Source organism: Rhincodon typus, chromosome 10, assembly GCF_021869965.1.
Source record: "Rhincodon typus isolate 14 chromosome 10, sRhiTyp1.1, whole genome shotgun sequence".
Lineage (NCBI taxonomy): Eukaryota > Metazoa > Chordata > Chondrichthyes > Orectolobiformes > Rhincodontidae > Rhincodon > Rhincodon typus.
This window is the reverse complement of record NC_063341.1, coordinates 23,490,718-23,511,714: the sequence shown is the minus strand read 5'-3', so window position 1 is coordinate 23,511,714 and position 20,997 is coordinate 23,490,718. Positions and strand designations below refer to the sequence as shown.

Here is a 20,997-nt window from a genome sequence, read left to right as displayed (position 1 = left end):
GGCACCAATTGGTCACAGTAATTGTCTTTTATTGTCACAGAGCAGAAATCAACACGTTACAGTGTTAGACAGCAACTGACACTTAGAAATAAATCATATGTTACCCATAAAATAGGACCTGTTCTTCCCCTTTATACTTTCTCTTATTCCTCATTTAGAGCTAGATCAGGGTTTGGCTGCATCCAAAACTTACATCAATGCATTCCAAACTGTTCTAATATTTTATTGGATTGGTTGCTGTATCCAAATTTGAGTGAGCAGCTGCGACCAAATAGTGCTAACCATTACGTTGGTGGTTGTACATTGTATGTTGAAATATATGTTGAAAATTCTCATGCTCCATTCAACACACTTCCCTGTAGAACATTCAATGCTATATCCTCTCACCTTCACAGCTGGGAATTGGTGCTGACCATTCTCCCGATACTCCACACTCCAGTCTGTCTGATCCTTGGAGCTCAAATCCTTCAGCACAGCTGAAGTCACACGTTGAGTTGTAACTGAAATCTCCAATGGGATGAGAACACTTCTTGAATCCATGTGTGGGGACTTCTAGAGCTGTACATTTTTTAGCTGTAATAAAAAAAAGTGAGGTATACTGAAATGTGTTTTCATGATTAATGTGAATCATCAGCTGGGATTGAATGTGGAGATAGTAGCCCCACTGATGGACTAGAACACCAGTAGCAAACCTGCCTTTGTTAATCAGAGCACCAGGCTTCAGGGTTAGGTACAGGAGTGATGTTCCCATCATTGTTTTAGATTGAGGTCTCATAAATTGCTATTCCCATTTCCTTGATGCATTCTTTCTTGCCAATATCAACCAATGGATCCAATCATTTTTTCACACATTTCGTCCTGTAAACCTCTCTATTTTCCCATTTAATCACTTATGCTTATTGCTTGACAGTTCAACTTTGTTCAATTTAGTAGTGGTGCAGAGAGACAGTTTTAACTTCATATTCAACAACTTTGTTTAGTTCACAGCAGTTGTCACTGTTTTTGAATGACCACCTCTCCCATAAACATATAACTTTGCATATTTAAAATTTCTCAGTTTAACCTATTATCTAGGGAGAAATTGAACAAGGAAGAAAGTAAGTAACCAAATTAAGTCGTAGTGACCTTACGGTGTCAATCTCAACTTCCTTTGTCTCTCTTTACATAATATCTATTTAAAATTCTAGCATTCTGGTAAGCATTTTACTTTTTAATGTTTAGGGGCTATTTCCTCTCACCTTCACAGCTGGGAATTGGTGCTGACCATTCTCCTGATAATCCACACTCCAGTCTGTCTCTCCCTTGGAGCTCAAACCCTTCGGCACAGCTGAAGTCACACGTTGAGTTGTAACTGAAATCTCCAATGGGATGGGAGCACTTTATAAATCCTTGCTCATGTTCCTCCAGCTCTCCACATCTTAGAACTAAAACATTTAGATTATGAGATTGAATAAAAGCTGAAATACCTTAATCGACAAAGGTGCATCATGTCTTTAACTTTTCTAAATCTGCTTCTGAATGTTTTCTCTTTAGTACTAGGCCCATACCTTCACAGTGGGGTCTTGTTGCTGTCCACGTTCCTGTTGCATTGCACTGGAGCCTTCGTGAGCCCTGCAGTGTAAACCCTGCTGCACAGTGGAAGTCACATGTAGAGTTGAAGCTGAAGTTTCCATTAGGATGGGTGCAGCTCATAGTTGTTTGGTCAGGAACATCGAGAGTGGTACACTGTTCAACTGCACAGGGACAATTGGAATAATTCGTTGTTACAATTTTTATCTAAATAATTGTTTAAAATTCATTTAATGAAATTAGAGTAAAGGGTCACTGGTTTAAACCTTCAGAAGTCAAACATAGAACTGATATTCAGATATTATTTGTAACACGGAGTAATGAATACATGAAATGGTTTGCTAGACAGAGTGGTGGAAAACAGAATCCAGGAATCAATTCAACAATAAGTGTCTTGCAATACTGGGAGAATGCAGTTTAGGGGTTTTGTAAATGGATGCAGTAAATTTCCAAACTTTATTACATATAGGGTTTCACTTCTGAAGTGAAGGAAGAACCTTATTCAGTCTACCATTGTTTATCTGATCTAAGTTTGCATTAGACCCTGGAGTTCATGAACTGGGCAGGGATGGGCTGGGGGTTGACTGATCAGACTGGTCTTGTTTCTGCTCAACCCCACAGCCTCTTGCAGGAACTTGAGAATGTATTGACACAGGTGAGATGAGACTGCCCCACACTAGGGTTTTGGATTAAAAAGTGAAGACCAATCATCTGGGGGGGAAAAGTTAAAAAGGACCAACATTAGCCACATGATGATACCCATTACTAAGTTAAAATTACAAGAGGAAAAGACTGCAGAGGCAAATAAAACTGATACAGGGAAACAGCCTGACAACTCTTATAATTCAGATTATTGATAGATAGAGAAAGTTGTTTCTATAAATTCCTAAAATACTTAGAGTCATAGACTCCCTATAGTGTGGAAAGGGGACATTCAGCCCATCGAGTCTGCACTGATCCTCCAAAGAGCATCCCACCCCGTCCCTATAACTCTGCATTTACCATGGCTAACCCACTTAGTTGGCACATCCCTGGATGCTACACAGCAATTTAGCATGGCCAATTCACGTCATCTGCAGATCTTTGGATTGTGGGAAGAAACCAGAGCACCAGAGGAAACCCATATAAACACAGGGAATAAGTGCAGACTCCACACAGACAGTCACCCGAGGCTGGAATTGAATCCTGGTCGCTGGCGCTGTGAGGCAGCAATGCTAACCACTGAGCCACTGTGACATGGTTATGCTATTTCAGAACAGTCCATTTCATACTCTCTGTAAAGATAATAAATCCTTACCATATTCACAGTCTCGCCCATAGAATCCATCATTACATATACATGTGTAATTGTTAATTTCTTCCACACATTGTCCATGACCACTACATGAGTTGGCAGTGCATGAAGCTGAAAAAAAAATTCAAAAATCAATGAATAGTACTGATGATTGTACATGAATAAAAATATGAATTTAACTTCTGTTATAGGGCTGTATAATAATGATATTTTTATAATAGACACTATTTAAACAATTTCATTTTATCATTATACGTACTAAGTACAAAATATTTTGGCTCATGAAAATTACAAATTGGATTATGTTAATGCTTAATCTCATGACTAGAGATAACATAAATTTATTCTGTTTCATTTAGAGAGGAACACTTGAATAATATTACAAAATTGGATCAAGAGAGCGTGAATATCCTCATTGCAATAATTTAGCATTTGTGTGAAATCTTCAAGAGTGACTCTAAGACTAGCATGATAATAATGGCAACACAGAGCAGTGATTAGTATAATCTTTGGTCATTATCCTTACCTACATAACACAGAGGTCTTTTCCTGCTATTGCAGTTGATATCATTCCACTTCCCTGCATCAACACGTCTTTTTATATATATTTCTACACAGTCTTCACTGCCATTTTCTCCTTTGTTATTAGGCTCACCAGAAGCCCAGTTCTCTGCTTCTTTGGTGAGAGATTTATTCGTACCAACCCATGTCCAAGTGCCATTTACTTTTCTTATTCCGATCCAGTAGTAAGATTTTGAAAAAGGTAAGGTTTTATTCAAATACTCAATTTCTTTTGCATTCTGGATTGCAACTAGATCTGTGTATTTTTGTTTACAGTGGCGTCTTGCATTGTCCCAGGCCATATTTTCCTCCAGAATTTGATAGGTCCAGCCGTGGATTCTCTCCAGAAGCATTAGTTCTGTTAAGAAAAGAACAATTCTGATAAATGATGCCAGTAAGTATTCTTCCCATGGCTTGAATCAGTTTGTTTCCCTACTTCCATGTCCTGTTTTGTACTAAATGTTTCATTTGTTATTTTTTGTGGATATGTTGGGAAATGGAATCCTTTCATACTTCTGGTTCTACTGTCAAGATTGAGCAGTCTGAATTCTCTTTAGAAGGAAAAAAAGAGTTACTTTTCCTGTACCCTTATTCCAGAGATGAATTCCATCTGTGTTAATCTGGTATTTTTACATTTTCTATAAAACCATTGTGTGTTTTTTTCTGAGTAAGTTTATCGTTATCTCCAATTAGTGCAGAATTAAATTATATTCTAGTGCATATTTATTAGAAATGAGACCTGAGTAGCCACCAGAAGAGGAGTTTGAACCTGAACTCCAGATGTGAAAGCTCAGTGTGTAACATTATAAATGATCAAGTCCACATTAGTTTCTGGTGTGCTAGCTCTTCTTCTATTTCAAGAACATTCATTTCGACGCAAGACAGTGCATAGAATACGATAAATATCATCTATATAAAACAGTCTTTTACGACTTAGATTTTACATTGCTCATATCTTACCAAGAATGATAATGGTGAAGAGCCACAGCTGACTTCCACCCCTTTGAGTCAATGGATATCGTTGGTTTACCTTGTTTGCCATTTTGCTGTTAGCCTATACAAAATAAGCTATGGTTAATAATTTTCAAGTAGAATAGATTTGAGTATATAAAAACCAAAATAAATATGTAATGTTGAAGTTCTACTCATTTTTTTTTATTTTAAATAAGAAGCCTATAGCATTCATTATTCAATACATTAAAAAGGTGAGAATTGAAGTTATGTTGTGCCAGTGTTTGCATTTCACAGGCTAACAGTTTCCTTCAAACACCCAAGGAAATTCATATAAGTACACTAAACAACTGTACACTTAATACTGCAATACCAAACTACGATTTCCTCTGCACCATAACTGTAACAGCTTAACAAATTCACTTTAACTCAAAGTGGTCCCAGGCTGTATATTGAAACAGTCTTCACCCTTGATCAATTAGTATTGCTATCTCGGCTATAAATCTAACGCTGATCAAAAGCACAATTGTTACAATCTTCATATAAAAAATAACAATCTCATCATCACAACCAGTGCAATGTGAAATGTACAAAGTTTCCAATCACAGAGTTTTTGAACTTCATTTTGAATTTTAGCAGAAATGGATTGTCCCATCAGCTGTCTGCTGGCATTACAATTTAACCAGTGTCTGGCTATGGGTCAGTGAAGTTGGTGCAGATGTGTAGAGCTCCAATTTTCCTAAGTCAGCCATGGACATATACTGACTGTATAACTTGACACTACTAGTTCCTCTTCACTCTAAGGAGATACCAACCTCTTATCAGTGTCTGTGCTCAGAGGGGCTCAGGCTAGGGGCCACAACTAGCTTCAACACAGGGCTCAAGAGAGGACGAATTTGCCAGAGAAGCCCATTCCAGATTGCTATCCAGTAGCATCAACTGGATAATACTTTGTTTCATCATTGAATGATGTGACAATTTGATCTCAGTTGTGGTGACCTTGTCACTGAATAGGTTGTTTAGGACAATGTGACTATTGGACCACACTTCAAACACAAAGGGAGTTAAAAGCAGGAGAAAAGAGCTTTCAAACAAACAATAAAATAAAATTTGATAAAAGCCATTCAAAGAAATTGGATGCAGTAAAGCACATAGTCTTAGTTTAATTCTGGCTTACCTTAACAGATTAAGAGATCACTGCGGTTGGTCCTGCTGCTCAGCAAATGTTCAGTTGAAGTTTGGGTGATTTTGAGTGAAGGTTTCTGGCCGTCTATCTGCACAGAAAAGAAGCAATGCCCAAAAAGATTATCTTTGCAGACAGACATTTTCACTGCAGCTGCTAGCTAACTTTATATCCTTGTTCATGCAAGCAATTACACAACTTCCTGGCCTTCCCAGAAAATTCCCAGTGACGTTGACTGATTAGAATAAAATAGACGGAACTCCACTCTCAAATACCCCAAGGTATAAGGACAGACATCAAAGATTTTATCTGTCACCTATTATGAAATTAATATAGCCATCAGCCTTTTATGTCTTTTCTTTCCTGCGATTTTCTTTTTTTCTGTACAACCTTTCAACAAAATTAGGATTATAATTCAAAGTATTTGGTCATCTGAGCAATATTGCAATTGAACTGAATTGAGCTTCGGATTTCATAGCCTCTCCAGCACTATTCCCATTCATCTATGTAATATCAGCCATCTCTACCTGTTCCAACTCCTTAGTACAGTTCTCTAAGATTGCTGACCATTTGTCCACTCAACATTTTCTGCATGGTCATGCCTTGACTGTCTTGACTTTAAACACTGGAAATTTGTTAATAAATCACTCTGCTTTTCCACACTTATTCAGATAGTTCCTAAAATCGACTGCTTTGACCATCCTTTTAAATGCCCCAATATTTCCTCTTTACTCAGCCACTGAAATTGTGTCTGATAACTGTCCTGCAAAAGGTCTTGTTTTATGTTAATGATGCTATGTAAGAGTAAGTTATTATTGTTGTTGGCAACATTTGATGATAAGTCTTTTTCTGCTAATGCATCATACAATCCAATAGCATGACTGTAATAAATTAGAGTAAAATCACAGAGTGTTACTGCTCTAATTCATTTCAGAACAATGGGTGAGCATGAGTACAAAAGATTATTTGTTCAATAGCTCATAATTACACACAATCATTTATTTATTAGTAATTGCTTGTTAGGCCTTGGTCTTTTGTTGGTCAGTTGCAAAATACACTTTCATTTTGAATGTGTATTTAAATCAAATTTCTTCTTGATTAAAAATTATTCTAAAATGGATTAGAGCATGTGATTTGACATTGTTTTGCAGGAGGGGATTCATAAGAAAGCATGCACTAACAAACTTCATGGAGTGAAAAGATAGCTCTTGTTGATTTTTCTAATCACCCTGTTCAGACATGCTATAAGAGTTCTGTGAAGCAGTTAGATCTTGAACCTGGGACTCTTAGCCCAGAGGCGGGGACACTACCACTGTGTCAAAAAAGCCCTTTCTTACTCCCTGTGTTTTAGTTACATTTTAATTGCATGCTGGTGATGGCCATTAACTGGCAGCTCACATGTGTCCCAGTAAATGGAAATAGATTGAAACTGACATTATTGAGTAATGAGGAATATATTTGGAATGTGTATTTTGGTAAATAAATGTTTAGAAAAGTGTGCAGAGATAGGCTCCTGTTCTATCCTGTAACACATGGCTTTCTGAGTGTAACAATCCTTGGCAGGAATCCATTCAATATTAATTTTATTGTCTGAATTCCAGTGAATGTTACCAGGATATTCAACCAGGGGTGCGAAAGTTAAGAGAACTTGGTCTTTGAGCATCCACTGGTCAGATGCATTTGTCCTTTTACCTATCCCTGTCACCCATCCAATTTTCTCCTGTCTCCTGTAGATCCTGACTTTTTCTTGGGTGTAGTTCCATTGTGACAAATCCAATTTTCCATCTTCACAAAGTAGCAATATTCATATGTACGTATAAAAAGTGACAGCTGAATCTGCAATGATGGCACCAATGCTAGGTTTGATCATATCCTGACTGGACACGTTGGAGTCTGTGGATACCAGTCAGGAACCTAGTTCCTGGCCAAGTTTCCTTTTCTTAAGTTTCACAATCCTGGCCAGAAATGTCCGGACTCTTCATGAACAAAAAAGCGAATCTGGGATTTTCCTGACCTGCGTGGATTAGGTGCAAATTTGATGTTGTATTTACCCCGGAAGGAACCTTCAACCTGCTTTTCTCATTTCAGTATGTTTCTGTGTGTTAAAAGGCCTATTTAAAACAAACATTTCCGTTAGTTTGTATGAGTTTTAATAGAAAAGAAATTCCAGACAGACAGCCAAAAGTGCATTGCATCTCTCCTGGCAGTAACTGATGGTATTCCATCAAGGAAGGAAATGTAAACTTGTCTAAATAAAGGCTTCTTTGTCCTCTTTCCGTAAGACAGCCTGTCACTGGATACACACTAAAGAAAATGTTGAACAGAGCTGGAAATGCCTTTGTAATCCTTTTTGGAGTTAATGCAAATGTTATTTTGTGTTTGTTGTTATCACATGCACTGGATGAAAGATAAAGATACACTCTGATCTATGTCAGATGTTTGTGCCTGCCAGCTTCTGTATGTATGGAATTCTTCACAATATGATACATGCCTCTCTTCCATTTCATAAATATCTGTCAGCTTTTGTATTTATGTAGTGTTCAAAGGTTGAATCAATTCAATTGATGTCATGTGTTTTGAAAATGTTGAAATAGGTCTGCAGTTCTGGCAGCATCTGTTGAGCAAGGAACAGAAGTACCATGGCAGGTAGATGGCCTTCCATCTGAATGTAAGTGCAGTGATTATAACAAGGTCAACCAGGTGGACATCATAGCATGTGAGTTCCCCGACTGGGCTGTTAATCTGGTACAATCAGGGAGCCCTTGTGACAGATTTAAACAGGAACGTCTTTCCCTCAGGACCTGGGGTGGAGGATGGTGCACACTGCAGATAGCGGTGGTTCATGGTCTCCCAGCCGGACTGCTTATTATGCATTGCTGTGGAGTCTGCTGACCCTCTATACATTGGTTTGGGCCATTTGCACTCCCTTTTTAGTTACTTGAAAAACCTTTGGTTATGTTTTTAGTTGCATTTCAGGTCCACGCTCTTGATATTTGGGCACCCGGTGTGGAGGTGTGCAGGCAGATCAGAGACCTCCTTATGGGTCTGCTTCTGGGTCTGGCCAGGCTGGCTATAAACAGATCCAGGCAATGGGCCATGTAGGGGGGCATCTCTGCCAACTGCTTGCCCCTCTTCCATGGTTACATTCAAGCCTGGGTGTCATTGGGTAGGGAGCACACAGTCCACCAATTGATGCCCTTAGGGAGAAGTGGGCACTGCGGGGATGGAATGCTTTATTTCCCCTTCCAACTCTGTTTTGATTTTGTCCCCCTTTTTCTCTCCCTGCCCCCTTCACTTTTTGATGTAAGCATTACTTTATCAGGCTTTGCTTGTTAATGTTTCACTAGCCACGTGGATGTTTTGCTGGTGGTGAAAAATATATAATGAGTGTTTGCACAATAGTATCTTTTTACTGTGTCACTGTATAAAAGAAATGAACAGGACTGTCGGACATCTTGTTCACTCTGAGGGAGCTGGTTCTGAGGGAGCTGGATTAGTGTCGAGGGCTCTCCATATGTAAATAAAGGTTGACTTGGTGACGGGATACCAGCCTCTATAGAGTTAAGTAAGTTTTGTGCCTGTTTCTACTGCACATGTGTAGTGTTCCTGGGTATTATGCATTTAAGAGGAAGCTGGCTAAGTACAGGAAGGAGGGAGGGGATCAGAAGTGTTTGCTGGAAGGTATCATCGATTGCACCTTTGCTCTCCTACCCAATCTTCATACATCTTGATTTCATAGAGCCCAAAATTCTATCTAGTTTTGCTAATTCATACCTAGCTTTCCAGCCTCTCCCCTCTAGCCAATAACCCACTTTTCCCTGCCTGTTTGTCTGTTTGTGAGCGTGTGTGTGTAAGGGGAAGTTTATAAGGGAGATTAGAGTTTAATTTGTAGTGATATATGCCAATGATTTATAATTGTTTAGCCATAGCTAGACTTTCCTTGCTTGTAGTAAACAGTCATTCTTGTTCAGTACAGAAACCTAGTCTGTGCTTTCTAGCAACCTGGTTTTGAGAAACAGGTAAATTGGGGAACTTTCCACACTTTTTAAAAGCCTTTAACTTTTGTGTGACCTTGGGAATGGTGGGGCGTAACATTTGCTGTGCAACCACACTGCGTTGTGACAAGTTTGTTCTGCATTTTAACTTCCACAGTCACTTGATTTTTGAGCCACTGAGAGTGAGGCCTCTGGATTTTATTTTTGTTGACCGTACTTATTTAATATAGGCTTCCCAAAGATTGATGATCATGCAGACACCACAAGGCTCCAGGACTCTGGAGTGTCTGTATTGAGAAAGCAGCAGTAGACATCAATCTCAACATTGGGACTCAGCTCTTACCTGCTCTTGGAATGTTTGGGTATATTCTAAAATGCACCAAACCACCCAGGATGAAAGGGGAAAGGGCAACATGTGAGATTTGAAATAGGTTCCAAAGAAACTAAAACAGAAGTTGCTGGAGAATCTCAGCAGGTCTGGCAGCATCTGTGGAGAAAAAGCTGAGTTAACATTTCGTGTCCAGTGAGCCTCCTTTATTCCAAAGAAGTAACACTGAGTGAGACAGAGGTAGATGGAAAGCATGCTGTAGAATGAGGGTGATCACCTGACAGAGGAAGTGTAGTTCGAGGAGGAACAGCAGAATCAGTCCTTGGTAAGGAGCTGCCTTATTGTCCATTTCGCATATGATGCATTGCCAACATGTTTCAGTTTTTTTTAAGACTGCCAACAGTGAAATTTTTTTTTTGATTTATGGAAAAAGATGGAGAAATACCATGGAAGAACAGGAGCATTTACAAAGTAAGATCAAAGGATAGATTTGGATTTAAGGTTATGAAAAAGCCTTACATTTACTTTATTTTGTTAAAGATGGAGAAAAATTACTTTATTCTTTTCTTCATCGAAAACCTTCTTGAAGTATTCAAGATTGAACATGACATTAATGGTGAGAAATACCTGCACATTAATGTTTTTGGCAACTGCACCTTTCATGAATTTTCCAGGTTATGCCTGTGATCCGTTATCAACCTGACTATGTCTGTGGAAATTTACTCCAAATGAGTCATTGTCCTTAAGACAGGAAAGAGAACATTTCCTGTTTTGGGTATGCAAACTGGCTGACTCTATTATGCTCATTGTGCATACTTTAAATCAACACACCTCTAGAGCAGTGGGACTTGAACCCAGGACTCCCGACCAAGGAGGTAAGGGAATTATATCTGCACCACAACAGCCCCTACAGAGTTAGCAGCATTGGGATTTGAACACAAGATTTCAAAGAGACAGGAATTCAAATGTAACACCATAGATCCTGTAGCCACTCTATAACATTATGCTCCTTATATAATTACATTAATTGGTGTTTGGTTACTGGCTTTGGAAAATTCATAGATAGGCTGAAACTGTGTTCATTTTTTTCCCTATTTTTCTTGTACCTGATCCTGTATTGAGTCTTACATTTCAGATTTAAAGAGAGAATCTTTCTTTGCACCTCTTCTGAAAGTTTTTAAAAAGTCTTTCACGGGATCTGGGCATCGCTGGCTAGGCCAGCATTTAATGCCCATCGCTAATTTCCTTTGTGACAGGACAAAGTGGGGAGCTGTCTTATTGAACTACTGCCATCCCTGGGAACAGCAACTGGAGTGAGAATGTAGCCTTAGGAGGATTGCAGCTTTCCTGGTGGCTACAGATACATCACTTTAAGGGTGGTGCATGAAAAGAAGTTTGTACTGATTCAGTTGATGTATAACCATATGTAACGACTCATGCAGATCAATGCTGGGTCTCCTGACACTGCCAGATGTCTTCATTCTGTGGTAATCGATTGTACTATCTACATTTCAGTAAACAAGACAAATCAGAGGGTGACTATTGAGTGACAAGGGCTATCCATGACTATCTGTTCATGATTTCAGTCTATATCAGTGCACAAATGGGCAATTTTAATATAATTAAGAACCTTGCTGGCACATCAAATGTCACTGAGCAGATCTTTGGAGATGTAAACAAGGCTTCCATTGCCTGGATTGCTCTGGAGGAGACGTGCAATAATCAGCAGAGTGTGTGTCTTGTACATCCCACACCATCATGTCATCGTACAGGTAACAGCGCATGTCACCAGTTAGAAAAACACAGGCAAGTGGGACTAGTTTAGTTTGGGAAACTTGGTTGGCATGGACTGTTGGACTGAAGGGTCTGATTCCGTGCTGTATGACTCTATAACACTACAGCTCTAAAATTGAGCCATATGAACCATAAGAAACAGGCTCAGGTGTAGGCCATTCGGGCCCTCGTGCTTACTTCATGATTCAATAGGATCATGGCTGAACTGACAATCCTCACATCCACTTTTCTCCCCTTTCACCGTGATCCTTGATTCCTGTACTGATCAAGAATCCATCTATCTCCACCTTAAATATACACAAGAATTCTGTGCGCACAACTCTCTGAGGCAAGGTGTTCCAAAGAAACTCAACCCTGTGAGAGAAGAAATTCCTCCTCATCTCAGTCTTAAATTGATTGCCCTTTATTCTGTGACTATGCCGTCTGGTCTGAGACTCTTCCATGAGGGGGAACATCCTCTCAGCATTTACCCTGTCGAGCTACTTTAAAATCCTGTATATTTCAATGAAATCATCTCCTATTCTTATAAATTCCAGTGAGTAGAGTCTCAACCTGTTCAATGTTCACTCTTATGACAAACCCTCTATACTGGGGATCATCCTCGTGAACCTTCTCTGAACTGCCTCTAATGAAACAACTTCTTTCCTAAAATAAGGGGACCAAAACTGCTCACAGTACTCCCGAAGTGGTTTCACTAACACCTTGTACCATTGCAGGAAGACTTCCCTGCTCTTATACTCCAAAGCCCCCTGAAATAAGGGTCAATATTCCATTAGAGTTCCTGATTACTTGCTGCAATGTGTGCTCGCTTTCTGTGTTTCATGCACAAGCACCCCTAAGTCCCTTTGTGTTGCAGCTTTCTGCAATTTTTCTCCATTTAAATAATAGTCTGTTCTTTTCTTCTCCCTTCCAAAATGAACAACTTCACATTTTCCCATTTTGTATTCCATTTGCCAACATTTTGCCCGCTTACTTATGAATGGTATGGTGCTTCAGCAATCATATCAATGTTTCAGAGAGGGCCCTCTAAGTCCCTGTACACACTGGGACAAGCAGCTACAATGACTTCAGTTTGAGCTTCCTTGGTAGCATTCAGTCATTGGTGACTGTGTTTCTGCTGCAATGAGAGCTGAGGCTACAGATGCCGCATCATGGTTGGGTCCAGATGTGTGCCAATGGATTCAGCCACTGCTTTCTCATTGGGAAGGAGGCAAACCAATTCTGTACAAACCCTGTGCCAGGAAGACCCAGTCTCCTCCAAAGTCTTTGACATTGACAGTTGGTTTTCTGACAGTCTTGCCAATGTACCAATCATTTTAGTGTGGATGCATACCTGCCTTTTCCTGTAAAGGACCCTACTCAAAATGTTCGTCTGAAATCTCTGCAGTAGAGGTAGTTTATGATCTTGCCTTCTGGGAAGCTGACACTAATGCTAACCATGCCCCTTGCTCTGGCTGTATTCCCTTAGTGGTGAGTCACTACATGACCCTCTTTAATGTTGCCCTCAAATGTAAGTGATACAATGTGTGAAGTGATGGCTGTTAGGGTCAGAGGTCCATCACCACTGTCGTCTTGCTCTTCTACCTTCTTTTCTTCCACCGCAGACTAGCTCCGTTGCAGCTCTTTGAGTATCAAAAAGGAGAAAGGCACAAGGGCAATGTTGTGGTAAGGATTTGAGGCTTGGCATATAAAAGCTACATTCTTACTCCCTGAGCACCTTGTAAAGAGATTGTGGAAAGACAGGGAGAAACAGGTTTAGGTGTGAGGATACCTTTGACAATGGTTTCAGCGCTTCAACTAACAATGGCCTCCATCATTGCTGCTCTAGGATAGCTACCATCTCCTGCATAACAATGAGAACATGCAGACTTCCTGGTCCCCTAAAGATATATGACCTCTGTGTTTACCTGGACTTTATCATCCAAGACCACCAAGTGGAGCACTGGAAAACCATGCAGCCCGTTCCTTGCCTGTTGAGTGGTCATTCTGTGCTTTTCTCGCTCGCATGCACTTCTATAAACAGTTCCTGTACCTTCTCCAGCAAGAATATTTTTCATCTTTAAAAGGTTCAGGCTGGATTTAAGGGATGCTAACTCACGTGATTCTTGGTCAGACACATACGTACTGAACAATACTGTCTGCACAGAGAAACGATTCCAATTAGCAGGCAGCGTAAAGCTGGTGTCCTGCTTGCATTTGACGTAACAGACAGGATGAGTTGCACTTTGTGATTCCTTCATTATCAAATCTTACAGCCTCAATTTCCAAATATCAAAAGAGAGCAGGCAGTGACCGTCATTTTTGTAATTTATCTTGAACTTCAGTTGACGTCTGTAAACCACTCAAACTTTTCTTGTGTGGTTTTATACCGTTAACTTTAAGCTTCAGTTAAACAATGACTTTTATTTGCACTCAGACACTCCAAATTATTCATCAGCTCTGGTGATATCAGTGCTGAGAGAAGCAAATAAACGAACATCGACCTTGCTCTTAGGATCTAACACACTAATTACCTAGGTACTGAACATTAAAGCTACTGAAACACCAAAATCAACACCTTTAACTTTGTAAACATGTCACAAGACATTTGACAGAAGTATTAAAAAATGCATTAAACCTGATGTAGGGATACTTGATTAGGTGATCAACAGATTGGTCCAAACGGTAGCTTTCAAGGAGAATTGCAAAGGAGGAAAGAAAGGTTTAGGGAGAGAATTCCAGAGTTTATTACTTCAGCAGGTGAAGACAGCCACCAATGGCTCAGTGATTAAACTTAGGGATGTTCAAATCTCTGAGGAGTTAGAAGGTGGTTAAAGAATTAGCCGAGAAATACATCTTTGCTGAAATGGTTTAATCTAAGACCCTACACAAGTTTATGATTCACAAGGACTTTGCAGTAAGATCTGTTTTTATCGTGGATCAAGGGCTAATTTAGCAAATAACTAAGGGAAGAAAATTGAGTCAAGACTAGTTAGTTTGTCATTTTCTTGTTTTGTCTCTGTGGTTTGGTTCCAGTGCAGTGAGATGCAATATGTGTAGTCAGTTATTTACTGTGAAATGTGGTTACTGCAAACTTCCTCTCAGTTTCCAGAGGTAAACTATCCAATCATTACAATCTGATGTGGCAGCTCCAAGAAATGTCAGTGTTGTAAAATAGAGAAGAGTTTAGAAAGTCACTTTTTACATAAAATAGCCTAACCATACCTCTTTATTACCTATCTAAAAATGACACCAAAAATTGTTGCCATTATTGCAAACACTGACCCACTGGGGTCCATTTAATTTAGAATGTTGAAAAAGTTTGGGATGCAGGGGATCAAGGATTAGTTGAGGTAAGCAATCTACAGTAAGCTTCTCCTGAAGAGTTTCTGGCTGTCGGAACATGCGCCATTTCTTTGCCATCTTCTCTGTCATTCATTTTTACTCCATCATATGGAATATATTTCTCAATGAGGGAGCAGTGTTGCAGAGTAGATAGCAAACCTCCATCCTATATCTCACTGGCAGTTTTGTAAGAAGCCATCAGATTAGTCCTAGCAATAGAAACACTACTTGAGGACTTGTTGATCTGCTTGATGAGGGTCCAAAGGATCTATAGATCTAACCATGATGCAATTTGTACATGTATTTTGAGAGGATTTATAAGCCAAGGGTATAGAAGATAGCACTTATCCTGAAACAGCCAACCTTTACCTTGCTGTGCAGAGACAGAGGGTGAGTGGGAGTTGGTTGACGTATGATTAAAAGTGTCCTGGCAGTGCCAGGATAAGGGCATCGATGTTTCACTGGTTATCATGAGCCAATTGCTCATTGATGTAATGAAAACCCTTGAGAATTGTGATGGCATTGCAGAGATATCAATTTGTAGTTTTATTGCAAGAGACCTAATTTTGAACTAAAATTGAGTCTCGCACATGATCTTATGGGGGGGCTCTGTGAGTTGGGGAATTTTGACAAGGATTACTTGCATTATCTGTCATTCCATTTGTGCACATATACCCTGGGCAACAACTGCAGTGGAATTTGGGCCTGCTGAAGCCCATTGTTTTGCTGAGCCTGGATTACTTTGGCCCAAGTTCTGCCTAACCTTTGCTCCGTCTGACCACTGGATCCTGAGGTTCTTTATTTGAATCAGAGCTCCTTAGCGTGGGCTGGCTGTACTAGCTCTGATTCGGTGCAAGTGCTGCTCATTTTGCATTTATTTCTGTCACCTCCCCCCTTCCCATGCTGCAGTCTGCTGGCAGCTGATCAGTAAACTTGCTGCTAATGGTCAACAATTACAAATGACAACCAACTAATCTTATACATTGCATTTACAACTGACCAAGAGACACAAAAACACTAATCCATAGCATGTATACATACTTTTTTTTTTATTTGCTCATGGGATATGGGCTTCGCTGGCGACGCCATCCCTAATTGCCCATAGGGCAGTTAAGATTCAATCACATTGCTGTGGGTCTGCAGTCACATGTAGGCCAGACCAGGTAAGGATCGTTGACCTTCCTGCTCCTCGGATGCTGTTTGACCGTCTGTGCTTTTCTAGCTCCACATTTATTGATTCTAGCTTCCAGCATCTGCAGTTCTCACTGTCTCTGAGGATGGCAGTTTTCTTCCCTAAAGAACATCAGTAAACCAGATGGGTTTTTCCAACAATCGACAATGGATTCATGGTCGTCATTGGACTCTTAGTTCCAGATTTTTATTGAATTCACACATCACCATCTACTCGGGTCCCCCGAACATTACCTGGGTCCCTGAATTAATAGTCTAGTAATAATACCACTAGGCCAGCACCTCCCCTTTTTATGCGATATGCATAGGTAAAATTTGAACAAATTGCACACAGGTACATTTATAAACACATTACATGCAAAGATCTAAGCACATTGATGGTTAACATGCAAATATTCATAAAGTCATTGGCAATTAATATTGACATTTCTTTGATCCCAGCCAATGGTAATACTGAACAAGATAGAATTGAGAGTGAAACTTGTCTTGATAGACCATACAATTCATTTTTGAAATTTGTTTTCTTTGGTGTTCAGTCATTGATCATATTCCCAAGAGGCCACTGATGTATTTTTATCATAAGAACATCAAAGTTTTTTGAAAGGACAAAAAAAGAGAACTATTTGAAATAGTCTTATTACAAATATCAGAAATGAACATTCAATTGTTTTATCCTCAGCAACAATTTTAAAGATACTCAAACCCCAGTGAAAGGGTTCCACTTGTTCTTTGTTCAGTTGGCACACCTTTGCATGGTTTCTTTCCAACAGATTTCTGCCTTTACTCAATGCTATCTTCTTTAGTTAGTGACTTTGTAGGAGCCCCTTAAATAAACTGCTAACAGATCACCTACTCCTGAATGTGTGTTTGTTAAGTTTATGTATTCAACAGCCTTGTGGAATGTTTTCCTCTCTGACACCTTGAAGTCCTCTATTTCTGGACCTTTTCACTTACTAACTTCTAAGAACTCAGGGCATATTTTCTTCTGCTCTGAATAACTTGGAGATTTATAAGCTGCATTGCTGCTTATGCAGGCCTTTTCTCTCTGAATGACTTTTTTCACTCTCCTAAAGAAATCTGCACACATGTTAAGTGCTTGGATGAGGAGGAATTTATGTGTGTTCACAAAAACAAATCTTAATACATAGATGGTCCTATTGGAGAAGAGGCAAAACCTGACCTCTTGGGCAATAAGGCAGAGCAAATGAGTTAAGTATTATTGGAGGATCACTTTGGGACCAGTGACTATAGTTCTTTTCATTTTAAAATAGTTAAGGATAAGTCTAGTCAACAAATTCAAGTTCTAAATTGGGGCAAGGCCAATTTTGATGGTAGTAGACAGGAAATATCAAATTGATTGGGGGAGACTGTTCACAGGTAAAAGGATGTATGGTAAGTGGGAGGCTTTCAAAAGTGGGATAATGAGAGTTCAGCGCCAGCATGGCCCTGTTACAATGAGGAGCAAGGCTGACAGCAGTAGGGAACACTAGATGACTAGAGATATTGAGTCTCTAGTCAAGAAAAAGGAGACATATGTCAGGTATAGACAGCTGGCGTCTAGTGACTCCCTTGAGTGTGGGGGTATAGGAGTATACTTAAGAAGGAAATCAGGAGGGCAAAAAGAGGACATGAGAGAGCTTTGACAGATAAGGTAAAGGAGAATCCAAAGTGATTCTACAAGTATATTGAGGGCAAAAGAGTAACTAGGGAGAGAATAGGGCCTCTTAAAGATCAACAAGGTCATCTGTGTGCGGACCCAGAGGAGATGGGCTAGATTCTAAATGAATATTTCTTTTCAATATTTCCTGTGAAGAAAGATATTAATTTAGATAAAGTGAGGTGCTGCAATTTGGAAAGGTAAATCAAGGTAGGACTTATACATTTAATGGTAAGGGCTTGGGGATTGTTGCTGAACAAAGAGACCTTGGAGTGCACGTTCATTGTTCCTTGAAAGTGGAGTTGCAGGTAGATAGGTTAGTGGAGCAGGCGCTTGATATGCTTGCCTTTATTGGTCAATACATTGAGTATACAAGTTGGGAGATCATGTTGTGGGTGTACAGGACATAGGCTAGGTCACTTTTGGAATACTGTGTGCAATTCTAGCCTTCCTGCTTTAGGAAGAATGTTGAGAAACTTGAAAGGGTTCAGGAAAGATTTACAAGGATGTTTGCCAGGGTTGAAGGGTTTGTGCTATAGGGAGAGGCTGAATAGGCTGGGTATTTATCCTGGAGCGTCGGAGGATGAGGAGTGACATTTTAGAGATTAATAAATCACGAGGGTCATGGATGGGGTGAATAGCCAAGGTCTTTTCCCCAGGGTGGGTGAATCCAAAACTAGAGGGCATAGGTTTACGTGAGAGGGGACAGATTTAAGGGGACCTAAGGGGCAACTTTTTCACACAGATGGTGGTGTGTGTATGGAACAAGCTACCAGAAGAAGTGGTGGAGGACAATTACAGCATTTAAAAGGCATCTGGATGCGTATATGAATACGAAGGGTTTAGAGTGAATTTGGGCCAAATGCTGGAAAATGGGACTAGATTTATTTAGGATATCTGGTCAGCATGGATGAGTTGGACTGAATGGTCTGTTTCCATGCTGTACAGTTCTATGACTCTATGACATTCTGGATCGTACTGTTTCCTGTCTAAAAGGAAACTTGTTTCTGAACCTGTCTTCCTCTGAGATAGAAACCTTATTTAACACCCGTGTTTTCGAAAGCACTCACTATTCACCACAACGATATATTTTCAAACCTAATTTAAACATACGTAAACAAATTTCCAGACAACCCGAAACTACTCGCAGAACTCAAAAAACAAAACTAAAACTATGTCCCTCATTTCATACTACACACGATATAGAAATGCAAATCAAACTTAAACTTTTATATGGTTCTGTTGACTTTAGAATCCTACTTTCCAAACAATAATAATAGGTCAGGAGTCTTTATCACAAAATTCTAATTTATTTTAGCTTAAATGAGATACATTTATCTAACCAACAATCTATCTATCTGGTACATATGAATGTACTGACATGAGGATGAACCCTATCCTCCCTACTTGGGGTCCAGCAACTATGAGGTTTGTCTTTTACATTATGTTTTTCACTGCACAATCCTTGGCCTCTAAGAAGAGAATATGGCATTTCAGCCCCTTCTAACCAAAATAACAGGAAGGTTTAGTGCAAAGTTATTGCAAAGCATTTTCAAAAACATTAATCTAGCTTGTTTTAAAGAGCTCCGACTGATTAGAAACTAATTAGACCCAGCATTGATGTTTATTAGTCCAATGTCAATTCATACTGGTTTTATGTGAATACTCAACTTGTGGGCAAAGTTAGACGTTCCGGAATGAAAGTAATAGGAACTGCATCAATATGAAATTGGCTGAGTGACAGGAAATAGGGAGCCGTGATGCATGTTTGCATTTTTGAACTGGAAAGTTTTTAGTGGAATTTCCCAGGGCTTAATTTTGGGATCCTTGTGCTTCCTGACATGTTTAATAAGTTAGACCTTAGTGTATAGTGCACAATTACAAATTGGAAGCACTGTGAACTTCAAGAGGATAGTGTTAAACTTCAAAAGGACATAAATGGATTGTTAGACTTGTTGGATAACTAGAAGGGAAATTTAAATGCAGAGCCTATTGAAGTGATTATTTTCGTAGGAAGAATGCAGAGACAATACAATGTAAGTGGTACAGTTCTAAAGAAGATGCAAGTACAGAGTTAATCTGGGAGTACATATGCATAAATTAATGAAGGTGTCAGGATAGTTTGAAAAAGCACTAACTAAAGTATACAAGATCCCGAGCTTTAACATTTAGAGAAATAGAAAACCAAGGCATGAAAGCTAGCAATAACTGTATAAAACTTCAGTTTCACCTCAACCGGAGGATTGTATCCAGGCTGGATCCAGGCACTTTATCAAGGATATGAAGATATTAGAAAGGATGCAGAAAATATTTCTAAAAGTAATTTCAAACTTTGAGAAGCTGCGACTTTTTCTTGGAGAGGAGAAAATTGAGAGGAGTTTTGATCAAAGTATTAAAACTCATGAAAGGTATGCACCTGAGGATAAGAACTAGTGTTTCCTCTCTGCTGCCTCACCCTCACTCTATCTTCTACTGCACACACTTCACCACCAAGGGTCATCCTTCAACACGTCACTGTCACCCACCTCAACACCCAACATCAGCAAACCTCCATGCCCTCTGTGTTTCCTATTCACTCACTTGAGACAACTCACCACTTTCCCCCCACCTGCACCAGCACTTACTGCTGCACCACCCACTCGCACCTCACATAATCTTTCCCTTTCTCTCAGTCTAGGAGGGGCCCACAATAGAGCAGAAAGAACCAACATGGATGGTGTGCTGCCTGACATTGGCTGCTGACTCCCAAAGGGAAAGGATCTTGACCCTAAACGCCTTAAGTGACCAGCTGACTGTGTCTAAGCCTCTGAGCTGATATCAGAGACTACCCTTGACACCTCCTCTGAGAGCCTCTGACTGAAGGCTGCCTTTTGACATGGCTGAGAACTGTTGACCATCATGACAAGCTTCCTGTGATAGGTGGCAATTCAAGGCAGAAGTAAGATGAGCCTGGTAGCTCTGGCTGAGGGGCTGAAGCACCAAAAGCCAAGGCAAGGCAGGGATGATGTGAGTGCCCAGGTAGGTTCAAGGTGATGGTGTGAGCACTAAGAGTGAAAGTGAATAGCCCTGAGATACAGAGCTAGCAGGAACTGCAGATGCTGGAGAATCTGAGATAACAAGGTGTAGAGCTGGATGAACACAGCAGGCCAA

General features: G+C 39.9%; 1 protein-coding gene across 1 annotated transcript in view; it reads right to left on the bottom strand.

Moving 5' to 3' along the window:
• Positions 1-5,702, bottom strand: part of LOC109927032 (L-selectin-like) — a 12,320-nt gene extending 6,618 nt beyond the window's left edge. The window contains exons 1-7 of the mRNA XM_048602241.1: positions 5,553-5,702; positions 4,385-4,478; positions 3,390-3,782; positions 2,867-2,974; positions 1,548-1,733; positions 1,239-1,424; positions 388-573 (exon numbers count right to left, since the gene is read on the bottom strand). Coding sequence (XP_048458198.1) covers positions 388-573; positions 1,239-1,424; positions 1,548-1,733; positions 2,867-2,974; positions 3,390-3,782; positions 4,385-4,466 — 1,141 coding nt within the window. The 5' untranslated portion in view covers positions 4,467-4,478; positions 5,553-5,702. The remainder of the gene's footprint in view (positions 1-387; positions 574-1,238; positions 1,425-1,547; positions 1,734-2,866; positions 2,975-3,389; positions 3,783-4,384; positions 4,479-5,552) is intronic.
• Between the last annotated feature and the right edge of the window lie 15,295 nt (positions 5,703-20,997).